This window comes from Mercurialis annua, linkage group LG7 (genome assembly GCF_937616625.2).
Source record: "Mercurialis annua linkage group LG7, ddMerAnnu1.2, whole genome shotgun sequence".
In the NCBI taxonomy this organism is placed as follows: Eukaryota; Viridiplantae; Streptophyta; class Magnoliopsida; order Malpighiales; family Euphorbiaceae; genus Mercurialis; species Mercurialis annua.
The window spans coordinates 49869329-49890993 of record NC_065576.1 but is presented as its reverse complement, the minus strand read 5'-3'; the positions used below and the strand labels follow the sequence as shown (position 1 = coordinate 49890993).

General features: G+C 32.5%; 1 protein-coding gene across 5 annotated transcripts; it reads right to left on the bottom strand.

Moving 5' to 3' along the window:
- Nucleotides 1-10477: 10477 nt before the first annotated feature.
- On the bottom strand, nt 10478-21091 carry LOC126654716 (nudix hydrolase 3-like). Of its 5 annotated transcripts, XM_050348667.2 has the most exons (5): nt 20715-21009; nt 20581-20627; nt 20201-20297; nt 19403-19526; nt 10478-11068 (listed from the first exon to the last, which is right to left on the bottom strand). In XM_050348667.2, exon 5 carries the CDS (start codon nt 11038-11040, stop codon nt 10759-10761), a length of 282 nt encoding a protein of 93 aa, XP_050204624.1. In that variant the 5' UTR covers nt 11041-11068; nt 19403-19526; nt 20201-20297; nt 20581-20627; nt 20715-21009; the 3' UTR covers nt 10478-10758. The 5 variants fall into 5 exon arrangements, 4 of the variants coding, with proteins under 4 accessions (XP_050204624.1, XP_050204625.1, XP_050204626.1 ...); XR_007632679.2 differs by lacking the exon at nt 10478-11068 and having other exon boundaries at nt 19399-19526; nt 20715-21091; XM_050348666.2 differs by lacking the exon at nt 10478-11068 and having other exon boundaries at nt 19399-19526; nt 20789-21090.
- Nucleotides 21092-21665: the final 574 nt, after the last annotated feature.

The window sequence follows — 21665 nt, the reverse complement described above, 5'->3', positions numbered from 1 at the left end:
GTCAAAATTAGGACTTGAACCGGCTCGAAATCGGCCTCCAAAATAGATCACTTGCGAACCAAAAAGCGAATCAGCAAAAGTCAGAGGATTTGGGTGGAACAGCCCTTCGGCCGGCCCAAAGCCAGCCCACAACCTCCAAGCCGGCCAAAGGCCGGCTGAGGACCTGGAAATTTCATTTTTGACAGTTTTGGAAAGTGCGGGGCCTTGGTGAGCACTCATAGACCTTCCATAAGCGACACAAGCTTGATTCACACTCAAAAAGTGATCTTCCTTGACTTACACCCATAAAACTAGCTTTGACAATAAGTTAGAAGCTCATTAAGGGAAGAAGATATGCTTTTTTGGAAACAAGATAAGTCAAGATTGATCCACTCAAGACGATTATGGAAGGATTTGATCATTACTCCACCCTTAAAGGAAAGAAGATATGTTCAACTTGATCATCACTCAAGCTCTATATGGAAGGATGATATCTTTGGCTTGAACTCCACTCCTAGTGGCTCTATAAATAGACCTCATTTGTGTAAAGAAAAACATGTACAAAAATAGTTAGAGTCACTTAGACTTAGACATATAGTAGTTAGACTTTTAGTATAAATTATTTCTATCTTCTATCTCTTATGTACTCAAGGTGTAACTTATCCATTGTTATAATACATATGACAATGGGTAACTAAACTTTTTGTTCGAGGGTTGATATGAGCGTTTAATTATATAATTGATTGACTTTGAATATATTGGTGATTTATCGCATTTTGATTATTGAACCTAATGCTTGGATTAAATTGAGAAATTGATTCATGTTGCATGTTTAATTAACTAATTGAGAAATTGTTAGTTAAATATACATAAGTAATTGGAAACTTAAAGGACAACGCCACGAAAGTGGATTGGAATTTAAGTAATCTTGAGTTTGCTTCATAATCACAATTTAGTTGGTTAATAGGTTTTTAATAACGCGAGAGCGAGTTAATTATCGATTAATTAATAGGTGTTAAATTTGGTGCTGATTAATATTCTTCATGCTTGAATGTATTTGATCAATTCATTCAATGCCCTATATTTTAATTCTGACTCGAGAGAGTTTAGTTAAAATAGATCAGTTGATCAACAACGTATGAATTAATAACACGAGAGTGAGTTAATGAATTCGTGTTCTTAAGGGTTTTCTTAATAAATATCATTTAATTATTTGACTAGCTTCATTATAACACGAGAGTGAGTAATTTGCTTATTAATTGGTTATTTACTTATTTTTATTTATAGTAACTCGAGAGAGAGCTATAGGTGCTTTAGACTAGCCTGAACTATAATTTGGCAATACAACTGAGTTGTGATCATTTCGGTCTTTGAGACTCGAGAGAGCGGGATTTGATATTTTAGAATAGCTCGATTCTAGATAATCACCAATATATTCATTGTTCATGATTTTATATTCTTATTCGGAATTATCAACCCTTGAACCTTTTACTCTTATTATTTCCAAATATTAGTCTTTAAATCATTTTAACTTTATTAATTTTAATTATTTTAATTTATTTGTTACTTGGTTTCTTTTAATTATTTTGGTCACAAATTCTCAAATCATTTTCGTAGCTAACTGGTCAAAAGAATTCTTAAAATTAGTCATTAAGTCCATTGTCTTTGTGGGATCGATATCCGTACTTCCGGATTATATTACTTGCGCGATACCGTCACTTGCGGTTTAGCATCAACAAGTTTTTGGCGACGTTGTCGGGGACAATTGCGTATTTAATAGATTAAGAGTCAAGAATTCTTGGGTGTGTTAGCATTTATTTTTATTGAGTTTATTTATTTCTTTTATTTTGATTGGATTTTACATGTGGTATTATTTTTTTTGGTTGTGCAGGAAATTTGTGCATTTGTTGGTTTATCTACAGATATTGATTTTATGGTAAATCTGTTTAGACATGAGCAATGACATGGGATTCGAATTATGAAATTTGTGGGGATTTAGCTCATATTGGACGTATGTGTCCTGATTTCTATACAGATTGGAATGATCATGCCAATTATGTGGGTGATCAATGGCAAGATAGTGACCTTTATTCCGACATGTATGATCTAGGGTGGAACAACCAATCAAACTTTGGTTGGAACAACAATTGGGAGAACTTCAATAAAAACTTGAATTTCAATTCAAGTGATCACCCACATCAAAACCAATGGGATTTCAACTCTAATTTTGAAAATAAATCACAACAATCCCATGACTTTCAACAAAATGAATTTTTTTATGAGGATAGTATGCTTGATAAGATCTTGGAGAAGTTGGATTGAATGGAACTTAATAGCAAGCAAAGAGAGCTCGAGGCGAGACAAAGTGAGGAATTTTATGTCGCCACTAGTCTTCGCATGGAGGCTCAAATTGCTCAAATAGCGCTTTTTATGCAAAGTGGAGCACAATGTAGCGTATCAACTACAAGCGAGTCTAATCACAGAGAGCAATTCAAGGACATTGATCTTAGAAGCGGAAAAGCTCTTGACGACCCTCATGGCAAGAGACCTATGGTGGTTGAGGATGAGCCAAGTTATAGTGAGTTAAGTGTCACGATCCAAATTATTGAGCCGAGACCGGCGCTAGGGAATGGGAGTGGTAGCTCCGAAACCCGTAGCAAGCCTAAAACCATTATAAATTTTTCGCAATTAAAAACATATTATTATATATAAAACGTTTTATTTATAATTATCAAAATCACATATTATTTTTCTGAAAACTGTTACAACATCTCTTGTCGTAGCTAGGGTCTTACAGTGTGATATCTCATTTCTAGCATTGCCCTGCTTCTAGATATAGTCACTACCAATTCCACATATGGCAATTGGTTGACGAATCAAACGGTTAAAAGCATTACTATTATAAACAATTTCTTATATCAGAATTCACACTTCAAATACCGTTTGAAAATAAATGTACACTACTAGAAAACTGCTTAATCACGACGGATTTTAGCGACGGATTTTAAATTCGTCGCTAAAATGAAGATTACCGACGGATTTAGCGACGGATTTTATATCCGTCGCTAAATCCTACTAAAAATTGGCGGGATTCATCCCGCCAAATTTAGCGACGGAAATTCCGTCGCTAAAATGGCGGGATGAATCCCGCCAAAAAAAATGCACTTTTAGCGACGGATTTTAGAATCCGTCGCTAAAAGTATATCAATTAGCGACGGATAGTTTAATCCGTCGCTAATGTCTAAATTTTAGCGACGGATTAAATTATCCGTCGCTAAAAATCCTATTTTATTAAAAAAATATTAATTAACAAAAAAATATGAGAAAACAACAAAAATGCCAAAAATTGGCCTCCAATTACACTAATTGCCATTTAACTCATTTATTTTACATTCATACCACAAAACACCAAAACTTTACATTCATGCCATCCCAATAAGAAGAAGACATGTGGTCTCTCTTTCTCTTTCCCACGTGGTCCCCTTTTCTCTTTCATGTGTCCCCTTCCTCTCTTTCTCTCTCCACGTGGTCCCCCCTTTTTCTCTCCTTTTTATCTTTTTCTCTCTCATGTGTTTCTCTTTCTCTCTCCCTCTTGCCACGTGTTCCCCCTTTCTCATGCACACACACGCAATATACCTGAATAATTCATTTATATAACATAAATTTTAAAAACAATATTACTTTTAATTCTAAAAACTTAAATTTATTAAATTTATTAAATTTATTAAATTTTAAAAAATATATAAATACATAAATAATACAATTTTTATAAATTATTTAATTTTTATGGCATGTATAATTATATATTGTGATGTATCTATCATGTATAAATATATATCATGATGTATCTATAAAGTACATTTTAAAAATGTATCTATCATGTATAAAATATGTATCGAAAAATATATAAATGAACTTATCGAATTAGTCGGTTGATTCAATTAAATCGATAAAAATTAAAGATAAAAATTAAAAAGTTTAATTAATTCGATTAATTAAACTCCAATTTACTATATATAATTCACTTTCTCGATCAAAAGATTTTGGAAAAGATAAATTAATTCACATACGCGTCTTTTAACTATTTATTTTTTAAATAATAAATTAATAATTATCTGATAAACCTGCGATGTATCGAAAATGAATCAAATATGTATCAAAAATGAATCAAATATATTTATAAAAAATGAATCAAATGTGTATCAAAAATGAATCAAATATGTATCGGAAATGTTCAAATATATATATATAAAAAATACATAATAAAACAAAAAAATATATAAAAACAAGAAAAAATATTTTGAACGATCGGATATATATCAAATATGTATCGAAGATGCATCGTACCGGGAATGTATCAAATATGTATCAAATATGTATCAGAAATGTATCAAATATATATCGAAAAATGTATCAAATATGTATGAGAGTTGTATCAAATCTATCTCCAGCATTTTTGTAAATATTTTTTCTAGTATAGTAGTGAAGTAAAATATTTCAGATTCTTAAATATAAATTAAATAAATAAAACTTCAAAATATAAAAATATTTGATCTGCTTCTTTATCAATTTTTATACTCAATCCCATGTGGCTATACTAAAAATATATCTGAAATGTACCATACATGTGTACGCTCTAAATTATATACGTTTCATTTCATACAACTGCTTTTAGCAATTTTTTCAATTACCGAACTATTAAAAATACCACAAATATTTATTTTTATTAAGTTGTTAACTGGTAATTAAAAATAAAAAATGATTAATTAATTGTAGAATGGTTGATTAGAGGGAAATGTAAATCTATTCTTTAATAGTAATTAACCTGACTACTTAAAAGTTAAAGAAAAAAGACTAAATCTTAAAATATAATTTGTTAAATAGTGAGTGAGCATTTGTCATTTTCTCCTTCTCATTCTCTTCATAAAGGACACCACGTGGGAGAGAGAAAAAGAGAGAGAACAAATGTCAAGAGAGAGAAAGAGAGGAGGGGGACCACATGAGAAAAAAAAAGGGATACATGAGAGAGAAAAGCTACGTGTAGGCTATTGATAGGGATGATAATAAATTAACATAAAAAAACATGTGTTTATTCTTGGACATGTGTAAGGTTGAGGAAGATGGCAGTAAATGAAAACTAAATAGATTTTGTGCTATTAATTGAAATAATAATGGTAACAAAGAAATAACTCTAACTAAGATGACAATTGGTGAAAAGGGATTGTGATTTATGATTTTTCTTATTATTTTCTCAAAAAATATTTATTAATTAACAATATTTATTTATTAAAAATAAGTAATTATTAAAAATAACTAACTATTAAAAATTAATTAATTAATTGTTTTTATTTAAAATAATTATTTATTAATTATTTATTTAAAAAATAATTTGTATGAAAAATAATTATTTTATAATGCGGGAGTATATAAATTACGAGAGTAAATATTTCCTCATTTTAGTTATATTTAAATATAATATACATACACATGTAATAAGAATTTGAGTTGGTTAAGATGGAGCTGCGCGCGGGGGAACTCTAAAGTTAAAGAGCTTTGGATGGGAGCAATTCAATGATGGGTGACCTACTGGGAAGTTAGGTCGATTGCGAGGATTGTTGGTGGGTGTGACAATGTGTGGTCTATCGCGGGTGAGTGGGTTACGGTGGGCTATTGATTAAATAAAATTTCATTTTACGATTTTAATTAAAAAAAATATTTTTTTTAATTTTAAAAAATTAGCGACGGATTAAACTCCGTCGCTAAATTCCGTCGCTAATTTTTTTTAAATTCGTCGCTAATTTTTTTTCTGTCGGTAAAAAATTTTGCGACCAGAAATCCACCGACGGACTGAGTCCGTCGCTAATATCAATTAGCGACGGATTTTAGGCATTTAGCGACGGAAAAATCCGTCGCTAAATGCCTGATTTCTAGTAGTGGTAAATCTAATATAGACACCTATGGACTACTGCAGCTCTAAAGGACAACGTGCTTTGTGCAAGTCAAACGACTTCCAACACAAAGGAGATGGTCTGTCTGATCCGACTCCGATAACCTGAAAACAACAATGGTGAGGGGTCAGTATTTGGGAAATACTGAGTGAGTTGGCATTTACTAACAGTATTATAAAAATATAACATCGCATCTTAAGAAAACAATATTATAAAACATATAAACATGTATTTGATCCATGCGAAACTAATATCCTAGTATGCAACACAACTCTCGAATAATTCTCAAATATACTAAAATCAATCGAACCACCCAATCGTATATTGTGAGTCCAACTCACTATGGGTCCAACCCACTGTGGCCCAGCCACTAGATACGGGGACTCCGGACTACACCGTAGCCGAGTACTCACTCGGATCAACTATACCTCAAATCTCAAATATCGTATCAATTCATTACTCAAATGCAAACACGCTAGACCGACTCGATACTGGTGATCACTCGGCCTATTGACACCCAATAGGTAGCTAGTTTCTTCGGATAGTATACTAGTTCTCGTATAAAAACTTAATAGAAACATATAACATTTCAATCAAATCATAAAACATGCGATGCATATAAAGTATAAAATGATTTTTAATATATAATACACGAAAGTAAATACAACTCACAGAACCCGCTATTCCTTATATCTGAGCGTAAGCTCCAGGAGACTGGTCTGTCAATCCTTGTCAAGCTTCTTGGTTCGTCATACTAGTAGCTGGATAGTCCGTTATATCTATCATAGGATTCTATAGTTAAAACATGTACTAAAGAATCCTATTCTAAAAACTATGTTAGATACTTAACACGACAAAAGCACAAAACATAGCCGTCGTGCTCTAAATGTATCTTTATCTGTAAATCTCTATTCATATCTTGATTACTCATCATACTAATGTTCATTGTTATAATGTCTTATTAATATCCATTTTAAGACATTAGTCAGAGTTCTACACCCGTATCATGTCATCGGAAGCCAATTTTCGCTCCCGGAAGTCCCACGGAGGTCCTGGTCGAGGTAGGGTACGTCGTGCTAGCTTGGCACGTCGTACCCTTCAATTTTTTTGAAGGACACGTCGTGCACCCCTTGGTGCACGTCGTGCACCCTTGTGGTGCACGTCGCGCACCAGCACGACGTGCTGATTTTCAGCACGTCGTGCACCCCCTTCGGGTGCGACGTTTTTGACGTTCCAGACCATTTTTGACGCCCTAAAACACTCAAACTTCATCCTAACACATACACAAGCCATCTTAACATATAATTCATCAAGAATCCACACGAAAACGATGAAAAACGACGTGCTTTAAGCGTTACGATTCAAACGTAACTTTTTGAGTACAAACAGGAACTAAATCATAAAATTTCACCATCAAAACGAAACTATTACCTTGATTTGAGGCTGAAAAATGATAGAGGATCCTCTCCTCGTTCCGTGGCCGCGAGATTCGCTCAATTCGGACGAGAAACGGCGAAACCGCAGTGGATCGAAATCAATCGCCATTTTTCTCTTTTTTTCTCTTTTGGTTTCTGGATCACCGCTTTCCTTATTCTTAAGGAAGCTTATGGATATATATTGGCTAATTAGCCACTTGATCCTTGTTTTATTCCTTTGTTATTAACTATCCTTTAAACCTTTCTTTTGTTCAATTTAGTCCATAACTAAATCGATTAACTCTTTAATCATAACTTATACGTATTATTTATATCCGATAAATAATACGAATCCCAATATTATTATTTTCCATTAAAATCTCTTAATTACTATTTTCGCAGCTAAATTGGCTAATTTGCACTTTAGCCTCTAAACTTTTTAAGATTTGCAATTTAGCTCAAAACGCATCCGCGTCCAAATTTTAAAAGGTCTCCGATTGACCCGAAACTTTTACCATATATCCTATAATACATTTCGCGGACCTTGGCGAGATAATTTCCTTATTTGTCTCAAAGTGGCTAAATTACCACTTTGGTCCCTATACTTCATTTTGGGTTTTTCTTGACATTTTTCCTTACAATTCCAATTCTGACTTTAGAATTGAAATACATTATTAAATTCTTCGCCATAATCTTTTCCAAAACCAACCTACTAACACTTATTATCTTAATTTCTCGGAAATCCTTCCGATATCACTACTGCGGCGATTCAACACTGGACACGTGGTCCAATTAGATACTTAAATATTTTGGGGTATTACATTAAGTGCTAGTGAGGATGTGGTAATTGAGATTGAAGCTCCTTATATTAGACCACCACCTCCTTATGTACCAAAAGTTCCTTTTCCGAGTCGACTCAAGAAGGCGCCGGACAACCAAAAGGGATTACTAGCCGAAATTGAAGCTACTCCAACACAACATGCTATGACCATAGATTACTATCCGAGATTGAAGCTCCTTAATTTATTTGTACGTTAAATAACATTTTCCGAATGTTAGTTTATTAGCTATCCAAATTAGCTAAAATAAATTAATTATCGGATAAAATTTGATAATTAATTTATTTATTAAATCACTTTTCCTATGATCATAATTAATCTCCACTCAAAACGTTTTCTGAATAACCGATAAATTATCGAGCTAACAAAATTACTAGTTAAACTCAACTTTTCAAAAACTGCTTTTCAAGCCAACTTCGGGCTATAAAAACGCTTACTTAAAATAGTATGATTACCAAAAAAAATGAACATTCTTAATGTGTGCATCGCCTTCTAAAACTTCCGTTTAGGTTCGAACTTTATTTGGTACGCGTGGGGGTCAAAAAATGCACCCAAACTCCCTTCCCTGAGCTGTTTTGAAGACTGCAGAACAGCCCCAAAAACAGCCAAGCCAGCAGGGTTTTAATTTTCTGTCTTCAAATGAAATGAAGATATGATAACATTTTCCTTATGTTAAATAATATTTTCCGAATGTTATTTAATTAGCTAAAATAAATTAATTATCAGGATAACATGATAATTAATTAATTTATTAAATCACTTTCATATGATTATAATTAACCTCAACTCAAAACGTTGTCCTAATAACCGATAAATTATCGAGTTAACAAAATTTCTAGTTAAACTCAACTTTTCAAAAACCACTTTTCTAGCAAACTTCGAACTATCAAAACACTTACTTAAAACAGTCTGATGACCAAACAAATTGAACATTCTTATTATCTGCAACACCGTCTAAAACTTCGTGTAGGGGTTAAAAAAACGCACCCAAACTCCCTTCCCTCGGCTATTTTGGGGACTACAGAACAGCCCCAAAAATAGCCAAACGAGCAAGGGTTTAATTTTCTGTCTTCAAATGAAATGAAGATACGATAATATTTTTCATACGTTAAATCATATTTTCCGAATGTTTTTTAATTGACTATCCAAATTAGTTAAAATAAATTAATTATCATGATTAAATGATAATTAATTTATTAAATAACTTTTTTTATGATTATAATTAAGCTCAGCTCAAAACGTTGTCCGAATAACCGATAAATTATCGAGTTAACAGAATTCCTAGTTAAACTCAACTTTTCAAAAACCGCTTTTCCAACCAACTTCGGGCTATCAAAACGCTAACTCAAAACAGTCTGGTTACTAAACAAATTGAACATTCTTATTTTCTGCAACACCGTCAAAAACTTCCGTTCAGTTTTGAACTTCATCTGATACGCGTAGGAAGTTAAAAAACGCACCCAAATTTCCTTCCCTAAGCTGTTTTGGGGACTGCATAACAGTCACAAAAACAGCCAAGCGTGCAAGGTTTTAATTTTCTATCTTCAAATGAAATGAAGATACGATAACATTTTTTGTGCGTTAAATAATATTTTCCGAATGTTATTTAATTAGCTATCGATTCACTTGTCTAAACTTTAAGTTTAAATAATACTTTCTAATGGTTAATAATTTGATCACTAATAGTTTTAATATTAGTAATAATTCAAACTATATTTGATTTTAAATAACTGTCTTTGATTTCAATTTGGGCAATTAGCTATAACTTAAAATATGTATTATTTAGATAATTAATCTCAGCCGCGTACCACGCTAGCATCGACTATTATATCTATAATCGATTCTATAATCTATTTATGAAGTAGGACATATTTCCCATGGAGTTGACAAATGACATCTGCATATGAAGACTCATGTTGTGTTTTAAAGATTAAAAAATATAATTATGCATATAGTTTTATTTGACATTAACACCTCACTTAAATATAAAAAATTCTTCATAAAATATTAATTAGTCATTTTTCTAATTATTTAAAATGTGAAAAACAACATTTCATTTTGTATATATATTAGAATAAGATAGTTATCTAGTTATAATGATACCAAATGGAAATTTGTATTCTATTACTAAAGACATGTTTAATTTAATGCATATAGTTATCTTTTAAAACATTGTTATTTATTTAGAACGTCAATATTTATAAAATGCTATGAGTATTTTTGTATAATTAATTAAATTTATATTTTCATGTATAAAAATTTATAATTTAAACATATAAACTCTCCAGTAGAAGTCTGGAAGCAAAACAATATAGGCAATTTTCATTTATCTAAAGGGGACATATGAACATGAATGTTAATATATCTGTTTGATGTAAGATAATTTAACCACAAGACAAACAAACAAAAAAAACCTACAAAATCATGTCCAAAGTAAGGGCAATAACTTGATGTGATTATAACTTTTTAATGATAAATTTTGAGACCAAATCATGTATACACAGACCATCAGCAAGTGCAGCCATCCCCTCCATATGAGAAAGGATCAACAAAAACTATCAATTCAATTGATATGTGCTAAAGAAATTTCATTTTGCCCTTCACCGATGACGTCGCCAGCTGTAAGTTGCACAATGCTTTCTGTTTCCCCGACAACCCAAAACAAGATCCCGTCTCCCCTAAAGTAATAGCAAAATAAAGGTAGACAGTGCACAGGAAAGTCAAAAGAACTAGAGCTGTTAGTAGGAAACGGTGCCTCTGAACAAGAGTAGAACAGCTACCCAACTCATCCCGTGGAAATTGTTTCCGGAAAGATGGTGACCTCCGATGAGGTGAAGATAAAATATTGTCAAGAACCATAGCCTTTAAACGAACCTCCTTAGCCAACCTGAAATGTCATGCCAATTTATGTTAAAAAGTAACAAGTAGAAATATGCAAATCCAAAGATTTCATCAAAAAGAAACAAATGAATTCAAGGAAGAATCAAATTTAGGGAAATTATTTATTTGTTAGACAACAATGAGATCAATGCAAGGTAATTATAAATCCAAGAAATCATTCAGTTACATAAAGCTACAGAAATAAATTCACTACTCTGAAAACAAGAGGCATAAAAACATAGAATCAAAGACGCCTCGTAAAAGCATTATCCAGATGACTGAAAAGTAAAAGAAATTACTCCCTCCGTCCCAATAGAGTTGTGCACTTTGAAAAAAAAATTGTCCTAAAATTTTTAGCCACTTTCAAAAAATAACCAACTTTTACATTCAATTTTTCTATATTACCCCTATTTAAAATCCACTAATGAATAAATTGAAAGTAAATTGCAAGTGGACCCTATATTAGATAGGGATATGACAAGAAAAATAAGAAAATTTTTACAAAACCCATAAAAAATAATTGATTATCTTAAACTGTATGATAAAGGCAAAGTGGACAATTATATTAGGACGGAGGGAGTATATAATTAAAACCTATTAGCCATGCCCATGAGCAACTTTACTTCATACTGCACTTGGGACAAAATGATTGTCATCGATATGCTAATGCGCAATCAAACAAATGGAATGTGGGAAATGATATAGGAGGAAAGATAACATGATCTTCTCATATTCACTGAGAGAATAAGTTTGACCTCAAAGACAAAAATGAAAGTCCACATACGAAAACAATTAGCTCTCATAAAAGTGACTTCCACAAGGATAGCTATGGGAAAATAGCATTTAGAGCAAAGGCTAGATGACACATCCCGTGGGGCATCAAAAGAATCACCATAATCGTGAATCAGCCACCCAACAAATAAATTCCATAAAATTTGGTGGAATTCATTTCTAAATGAATATGATTGTACAAAGGAATTCATTTATGTAGAATTAGTCCGGCTTATGGGAAATCAATCATAAAATGAATTAATTAGTAAATGAGATAAATTATAGATAGAATTAAACTAAACAAGGGATGAATATAAATCCAGACAGTGGCATACCAACAATAGGACAATTATATTAGACAAGAGCAGTGTAGTCAAAGGCGCTCGCCTGGTGCGCCTAGCCCGTCCAGTCGAGGCGCCTGAAAATTTGGAAAAAGCGTGCCTCTTTTTACCTTTTTTTAGCAATCGGAGACCAAAAATCAGATGAAGAGGAAGAAGAAGAAGAACGTCCTCCCTGCTGTGTTTAGCGTTAGGAAAACTGGAATAGGTTAGGGAAAGAGAATAGAGGATGTCTTAATGGGCCTCCTTTAGCCAGCCCAAGATCAATCTTATACATTTATCAAATTAAATAGAGAGAATTAGCAAAATTCCTAAAAAAGAAAATATTAGCAGTTGTTAATTCAGATTTTCTACCTTTATTTGTCTACCTTAGAGTGTTTTATATTTACTTTTTTACTCTTTTATTTTATTTCTATACTCCATATCTACTCTACATCTAGTTTATTCTTTTTTTTTCATCTTCTTTTCGTTTTCTTCTTCTTCTTTTCTTCATCTTTTTCAATTTATTTTTAAAAAAAAATTAACAAATCAACAAACTAATTCTAATTTCAGCCCATAACATTTCAAAAAATTAATTCTTGCGATTTTATTATTATTTTTTATAATTTTATTGATAGTTTTAAATCCGCTCGAATTTTTAATTCCTAATCGAATCGCTTCAAATTTCACTTGAAATTCAAATCCAACGATCATAACTTTCTTCACAAACAAAGAAAACTGTAAATTTTTAATTTATTTGTTCTCATTAAAAATATATTAAAAACAGTTTCAAACGGTTTCAAAAATAACAGTTTCAAACAGTTTACAAAGGTCTCAAACAGTTTACAACAATTTCTGAAAAACACTTTCAAATAGTATAAAAAATAACAGTTTCAAACTGTTTATAAAGGTTTCGAACAGTATACAACAGTTTCAAACCGTTTACAAAGTTCTCAAACATAGTTGTTAAAAGCGCGCCTGAGGCGCGATAAGGCGCTAGAATAGCGCATAGCGCAGGTGGTGCGCCTCAGAAACACCTGAGGCGACCACCTTCATCAAGGCGCGCCTCAGGCGCGCTAAAGCGCTCAAGCGAGCCTCTGAGGCGCGCTGGGTTTTTGATATTTGGGTGCCTCAAAGGCACCCAAATTTCCGGATAAGTGCCTCTTTCGGAAATAATTCCGAAAGAGTGCCTGGACCCACATGTTCCGCATTCTAGAAATGCGGAACATGTGGGGTTCCGCATTCCTAGAATGCGGAACACCACTAATTTGGGTCAAAATTAGTGGTGTTCCGCATTCTAGGAATGCGGAACACCACATGTTCCGCATTTCTAGAATGCGGAACATGTGGGTCCAGGCACTCTTTTGGAATTAATTCCAAAAGAGGCACAACAATGGAAATTTGGGTGCCTATGAGGCACCCAAATATCAAAAACCCAGGCGCGCTTAGCGCATCTGAGAAACCCTAATAATTTTGGGCTTGGGTTTTGGGCCTTTAAAAACAAAACATTAACAAAAGAGTTAGTTCGGTTTTGGGCTTTTAAAAATATTAAAAGAATGCATAGAAAATTTAAACGACTGCTCCTCTTCTCCAATTCTCTGTTTTCTACCTTTCAAACTTCCACAAAGGATCAATTCTTCTCTTCTCTGATCATCCAAGCAAGCCTTTAATATAAAACATACTAATAGAAGATTTTAGGTTGCAACTAGCGGTAGGCTAGTAGCTTTATTGGACTTATGATATATATTTAATTTTGGGGACAATTATTGTGTGTTATTGGTATTTTAATATTTTTTTACATATATGCGCCGAGCTTCATTTATATAAAAAGTTTTGAACTGTATAAAACAGTTTCAAACCATTTACAAAGGTCTCAAACAATCTAAAACAGTTTTTAGAAAACATTTTAAATAGTCTAAAAGATAAAAGTTTCAAACAGTATAAAATAGTTTTAAACTATTTACAAAGGTTTCAAACAGTATAAAACAGTTTCGAAAAAACAATTTCAAACGATTTCTAAAACTAATTAAAAAACGTTTGAAAACTAGGTCAAAACATCATAAATGAAGAAAAATGACGACTGTTTCAAAAAAATTAAAAAAAAATTCAGAAAACGATACTACAATAATTTAAAACAACATAGAAAGAAGAAGACGTTTCTCATCTACTACCCATCATATTATATCTTCAATTCTTTCACAATTACGAACTTTCTTCTTTGTATTGGAGTTCATTTATATAATGTGGGAAAGAGAAAAGATAGAAGAAAAAGAAAAAAAATTGCAGAGAAAAGCAAAAGAAAAGATGAAGAAGAAGGAGGAGGAAAGAGAAAAAGAGGAGAGAGAATAAAATTGCAGAGAAAAAAACAAAAAAGAAGAAAAAAGAGGAGGAAAGAGAAAGAAAGAGGAGAGAAAAAAAGAAAAAATAAAATATGCATGTGTTTAAAAGAAAGAGAGTAAAAATATAAATAAGTTATTTTGGTAATTGAGAGTACAACCAAAAATAATAAAAAAAATAGAGTAAAAAAGTAAATTTTTGAAATTGAAATATTGAGAACAAATGAATTTGAAAAAAGAGTTTTTTGTGCAAATTCCTCAATTAAATATATAAAATATTTGTGGGGATACTAGCAGAAAACCAAGCCTTAATTTGAAGTATAATCACAAGGTAAAGATCAAGCATGACTGGTTTGTAACATGTTCACTGACAGCTTAAAAAAGGGATAAGTTTATTTAACCACCATGTAGTTTCAACTTTTGACACAAAGGATCCTCTAAAATTTTGACACCACAAAGAGTCCTGTGAAATAATTTTTTAGCAAAAAAGATCCAATTTCTGTAAAAAAAAAAATGATACATATTATATTAAAATCAACTTCATTGATATAAATAAAATAAAATTTAGTCGCTCAACTTATTTTTAGTTTAAGTTAGTCCAAAATTGTGTTTTTGCTTTTGAAGCTGAATTACTTGCTGCGATACATGCAGTGACTAAATCTTATCATAATGGTTGGCATAATCTTTGGATAGAGTCAGGTTCATCTTATGTTGTCAGCATGTTTTGTTCTCGTTCCTTGGAGGTTTCTTGGAGGTTACGAGCTCGTTGGCTCAAATGTTTGCATATTCTACAGGGTATGTCTGTAATGGTGACACATATTTATAGAGAAGGAAATAGAGCTGCGGATGCTTTGGCAAGATTCGGAACTGAAAATTGGAATTGTTGGTGGCATTTTTATCCGACGTTCATTAACTCTTTCGTGTATGATGATTTAAATAGATATGAGAATTATAGATTTTCCAAGTGATTTTGTTCTATATTGTGGAAGTCTTCTTCTATTGAAGCTGTTGTTGCCGTTTGCTGGAGTTGTTTCTGCCATTATTTATTCTTGTTTTGATGGTGCTGCTGCTTCAGTTTTGCTGCTGCTTCAGTTTTGTTGCTGCTATTGCTGCAATTTTGATGCTGTTATTGCTTCTGTTGTTGCTGCAGTTTTGAGGCTGCTGTTGCTGCAGTTTTGATGCTGTTGTTGCTGCTGTTTTGGTGTTTATGTTGCTGCAGTTTGCTGTTGGTGTTGCTGCAGTTTTGGTGCTCCTGTTGCTGCAGTTGCTGCAGTTTTGATGTTTATGTTGCTGCGTTTTTGCTGTTGTTATTGCTGCTGCTGTTTTGTTGTTGGTTCTGCTTCAATTTTGATGTTGCTGCTGTTGAAGTTTGATGTTGATGCGTGCTGCAGTTTTGATATTATTGCGTACTACTGTTTTGATGTCGCTGCGTGTTGTAGTTTTTTCGCTACTACCGATGCAATTTTGGGTTTTTATTTATTTTTGTTGCTTTTGTATTTGGATTTCTTTTTTTCATTTAATATTATTGTTCGTAGTGAGGAAAATGATGCATACGCTAAGAGTGTGTCAACCTAGTTGAGATACTCGGGTGCGTTTCCTGATTTCTCAACTCCAAATTTTACTTAAAAAGTTTGTGAATGGTGTCAAGAAAATCATGATTGGGCATATTGTCCATATTATTATTCATCATCACCGCCTTTACCTTATTATGAGTATTATGATAACGATTCTTTTAACTCGTTTTCTAGTTGTGGTGAGACTAATATTCAGGTTGTGGTTAATGATCAAAAGAATAGGGCAAGCTTTAGAGTGGGCTCGCAACAACAATCTTGAACATCTTAGTTATCCGTGCTTACAAGAAGACGATCATTCTACTTGTAATAAAAGAAGGCTAAACCCATCTAGAAGCCCTTATACTATATCATTTTTGTTCAAAAAGCCCTTGTACTATTTTTTTTGTTCTTCAAGTCCCTATACTTGGCAAAATTTTGATTTTTAGGTCCTTTTGAGGGACTGGAGGAACAAAAAAATTGTAAGTAGAGTGATTGGAAAAAATTAAAAAAGGACCTAAAAATCAAATATTATGTAAGTAGAGGGGCCTGAAGAAAAAAAATATAGTACGGGGGCTTTTTGAACAAAAATGATATAGTATAAGGGCCTCTAGATGGGTTTAGCCATAAAAGAATTGGGATCACATACACTTAATTGGTCATCATTTGTTAGCACAACTTACAAGAGCCGATGATTGTTTATCGATCGAGGATGAGATCGAGTCTAACCCATCATCTCTTTCTTATGATTCTAACTCATGTTTTGTAGGTGAAATTGAAATTGAAGGGAAAATACAACCACTCCATAGTGAAAATATTGAACAGTTTAAAGAATACATGGAAGTATCGTGTTATTCGGAAGTTCATCATATATCTTCAAGTGAGAGTAGGAAAGATATAAAGGATGAACAACCAACTATAAATGTTGCATATGAAGATAATTCGTCTTATAAAGAGAATGTAAAAGAGAGCATATTTTCTGAGAACCCGCAAGAAGAACCTTATATTCTTAAATTTATTATTGATCCAAAGGTGATTCAAGTGGAATATGCTCTCTACTATCAAGTTAAAAAAGGACCGACAAGAGAAAAGGGGGAAAAGATGTTGCCAAGAACACTCCCTCACGTTCCAATGTATTCTTAAAGAATATATGCGAAGAATCTAGCTATGGACTCTAACTAAACCGCTACTTGGGAGGCACCCCAAGACATATCTTTTATTTAGTTTTTTTTCTTTTTAGATTTTCCCTTCACATTATTATCATGGAATTTTTTATGTTTATTTCGTAGGTCATTAAAGTTGGAAAGCAATGACGACTAATGTAACAAAGAAGATCAAAGTCATCAAATTTAGAAGTTACATCAACTAGGGTGCACACTAGGTAAGTAATCTTGTTTTCTCTTATTTGATTTCTTATATTTATACATTGAGGACAATGTGATATTTAAGTGTATGGGCATTATTTATTGTACATTGGGATTTTTTTTAATTTTATTTTCTATTTTAGTAGAATATTTAATCTTGAGAAAACTTCAAATTTTTGAACTTAATTTTTGCTATCCAAAAAATAGGATAGTTCATTGATTGTTCAAATAGAACTTGAGGAGTATATTAGATTTTTCCCCATGTCAAGTTGAAATTATCTTTAAGTTTGTTGAAAGTATTTGATTGAAATCATGAGCTTGGTTTTTGTTTTAATATTTTTATTAACTTTTGAGCATAACATTTAAGTACAAAATTCTCAAATTACTTGTGATTTAAAGATAGCCAAAATTTCAAGTCTTATCACAATTAATTTTGCTTAGGTTTTATTTGAGTTTTGTGAGAAATTTTTGAAGGACTAACCACATGATGTTTTTTACAAACTACACTTAAAAATGTGAGATTTTCTAGCCTAAAGTATCAATATTTTTTCTTGATTGTGCTACTTGGTATTTATTTGCTAGAACTTGCAATTCTAAATCGATTTGAGACCATATGAAATAGGTGATGACATGAGTGTGATTTGGGCATTTAGATAACCTTTCATTTTCCCACTTAAAGAGACTACCCTTTTTCCATTAGGATTAACCAAATTTGAGCCTATCATTTTTTTGTTATTATACACATATTTACACCTTTTATCTTTCTTTTATTTCCCTCTTTTGATAACTCAATGAGTTAAACTTTTGAGCAAGAAAATTGAAAGAAGAAGACATGTTTCATTAAGCATAGTTGACAAGAAATTTAAAGATGAGCAAAAAGAGAAGATAACCAAAGAGAGAAAAAAAAAAGCTCCTAAAATATATATATATATATATAGAGTAAAGAAAAAGAAAAAATTTGATTTGAAAAAAAAAATATGACAATTGAATTTTTGTTTAGAGTTTCATGAGAAAAATTAGTGATTGTTATTGTCTTGAGATCGATAAAGAAAAAAATTGTTTGAATTTTAACTTATTTAATCTCATTTAAGCCTTAAATCCTACCTTAAACCTTAGCCTCATTACAACCAAAATTAAAGACCTATTGATTCATGTTGTCATTTATTTTCAAAGTGGTACGAGTTTATTTGAATTTTAAGCCTATGGTTCAATTTATATCATGATAGCGAGGAGTGGATTCATACCCCAAATACATGAGCGTATTAAGAGAAATATTGTGAAGAAGAAGGTTTGTTTAAAAGTTTGAGTGTGGCTGGAAATTTAAAGTTATCATGATGTTCTTTAATTCTTAGGTACATCTTAGCAATGATGGAGTTGAGTTTTTGTGTTTGATATTAAGTTATAGGAAATATTGACTTTTGTGAATAGATGTTTAGCTTGAGTTAATACTATTAATCAAAGTTAAGGTCATTCGATTTCATAATATATTTCAACTTGTTATTGATCGCTTAATGTCAATCTTGTTTGGGAGAGTTTATTATGCTAGGATTGTAAAGTTTGATTTAATTAAGGTGCTCATTTATTTGAGGACAAGTAAATAACTAAGTGTAATTGTTCCACAATCCACCCCTAAGAATTCTTTAGGGAAGGAAAGTTAATTTTGTTAAAGTGGGAAATCCCACATTGATTGTGTGTGTGAATGGACATGTGTTTAAATATTAGTTGGACACCTCCATTTGATACCAATTTTAAGTTAATCTAACATGGTATCAGAGTCCTGTTCACACAATTTGAATTTAATCCGGCTCACGTGAGTTGCGCGTGAGGGGGATTGGTTGTTCGGCCCGGACATACTATAGGTGAGGGGAGTATTGAAGTGGGAAATCCCACATTAATTGTGTGTGAATGGAATCTAACAAATTTCACACGGACATGACAAAAGGCTGTAAGGTTATTAAAAGGTGTAAAGCAGACTTGACCGTGGTAATTACAGCTTAACATACCTTTGCTGAATTATGTCAAAGAGTTGACCATATTGTCCAGTTACATCATATGGGACATAGTCTGGATGTTCTTTAGTACGTAAGCTTCAAAGGAGACATATTTTACAGCAGATACTTCTGTTTCCTAAAAATGAAGCATAAAAATGCATTCAGGCTCTTATACTTTACCAACAGGAAAGAATTCAACTGATAGAGAAGAACAAGTATGAAATGTGGTAAACATCATTTAAACAAGTATTGCACATCAAAACCCAGCTCTTCCATTTAATCACAAGCACTTAAAATTAGCAAGTGGCACAGAATTATACCATCACCATATATATTAAAGATTACCAGTTTAAATAGGGGGACCTCCAATACAAATGAATAATAAAAAGGAACAAAGTATTGAATCTGATGCCCTGTGGCAATTTGTTATAAACAAGAGTTGATACTACCTTAGCTTAGGAAAAAGCATGTTTGAGATCATATGTAGAATTAGATTTAAAATAAGAGGAAAATTCTTGCAGATTTAAGATGTGGCTCTACATGGTTAAGTTCAGGCCTAAATAATTCGTAGCAACTCTAGTGGCTTTACAATAGTGATGGTAAATTGCTCAGCGCATTGTGCAACAACAAGAATTTACAACAAATAAAAGCATAAAAGCATCAAGTGCACAGACCCTTAAACTGTAGAAAGTAACAAAATTATCACAATCAATGTGGAATCTCTCAAATTTATGGACTATATTGTACCTATATTACCAATCATATTTATGTTTCCACCGGATATAATCATATACATATTAACAAACTCACTTGAAGAGTGAAAGCCTTCAAAGGAATTGGATGTACAGTTGTTACGAGATACACATCATTGTACTCGTTATTGATATAATTTCCGACATTTATGATGCTGCGAAGATGTAGAGTTAGCAGCTAATTAGTGCTGGGCCAAAGAAAATTACTTTACACACTAGACTGCAGAAATATATTGGCAGAGAGTTTGTATTAAAACAACATATCGAAAAATGTAAGCCAATGGGTTTGGTTATTGATCACTAAAATAAACAAAAAGCGCCAACAAATATAGGAAAAGAAACATGGTAGTGCAATTACGCAATCCTTGCAAGACAAAGTCTAAAAGAAAAGGTTGATGCAATTCAAAATGAAAACCTAAAAAGAATTGATACACTAACCACTCTTGAAGAAATACAAAAAGCCTAGCTCTTCCTGGAGCTCCCTCCTGAATGTAAATCATTAACATACAAAAATTAAAATAGAAATAGAAATAGAAATATTAGTGCATAAGTTTGATTCACTATTAACTAACCTAGCAGTTATAAGAGAAGAATCGGCAGCAGAAATATGACCAGCACTGGCACAGTCCAGCCCATGAATCCTTACCATCAGCACTTCCTGTGTGCTCTCCGCATAAATCCACACCCGGTGATAGTCTCCATTTCTGTGTACCTCTGCCCCGAACCACTCACAATCAGCCCCATGATTGTACTGAAACAAAAATAAATTATCATTGAATAGTTGCGGAGCTTGCCTGGGCTTTCGAAAAGCCGCTTTTCTCTCCAGTTTTAGTGACAACATCAAGCCATTCTTCCTCTATCATCATCGTTTTAGAGTCTGCCATTTCCTTCCTTTGTTTCGGTTCTGGTTCACTGGTTCTAGCCGGTTTGCCGGTTCAATCCGGTCATATCCGGTTGGACCGGATTTCCAATTCTATAGACCTAAAAAACCAGACATGTGACCGATCCGCGGTTTAACCGGTCGAACCGGCCGTCCGGTCCGATTTTTAAAACACTGTTTCAAACTACACCACCACCATTCATCCCCTCTGCCACCGATGCTGCCGTTAGTGTTCATGTCACTGCTCACGCCGTCTCCGCTGCTGCTGCTCGTCTTCCTCATGCCACCGTTCAATTTTATTTTTTAAATTCACATCTAAAATATTATGAAATCATATTTGTATGAATAGATCTATAATTTGTATGTACAAATCTATTATTTTTTTGTTGTTGCATGTATAAATTTAGAATTTAATTTATATGATTTGTAATTTAAATTTTCAAATTGTAATACTTGATTATCAATTGTCTTGTCCGTTCATTTTTTTCAGTTCGTTTTTAGATTTTCTGCTCGTCTTCATCCTCATCTCCTTTGTTCTTCAGATTTAAAATTTTTCAGATCTGATTTTTAAACGTATATAATTTGTATTATATACGAATTACATAAGGCTTACATACAAAATTAATGAATTGTATGCATATAT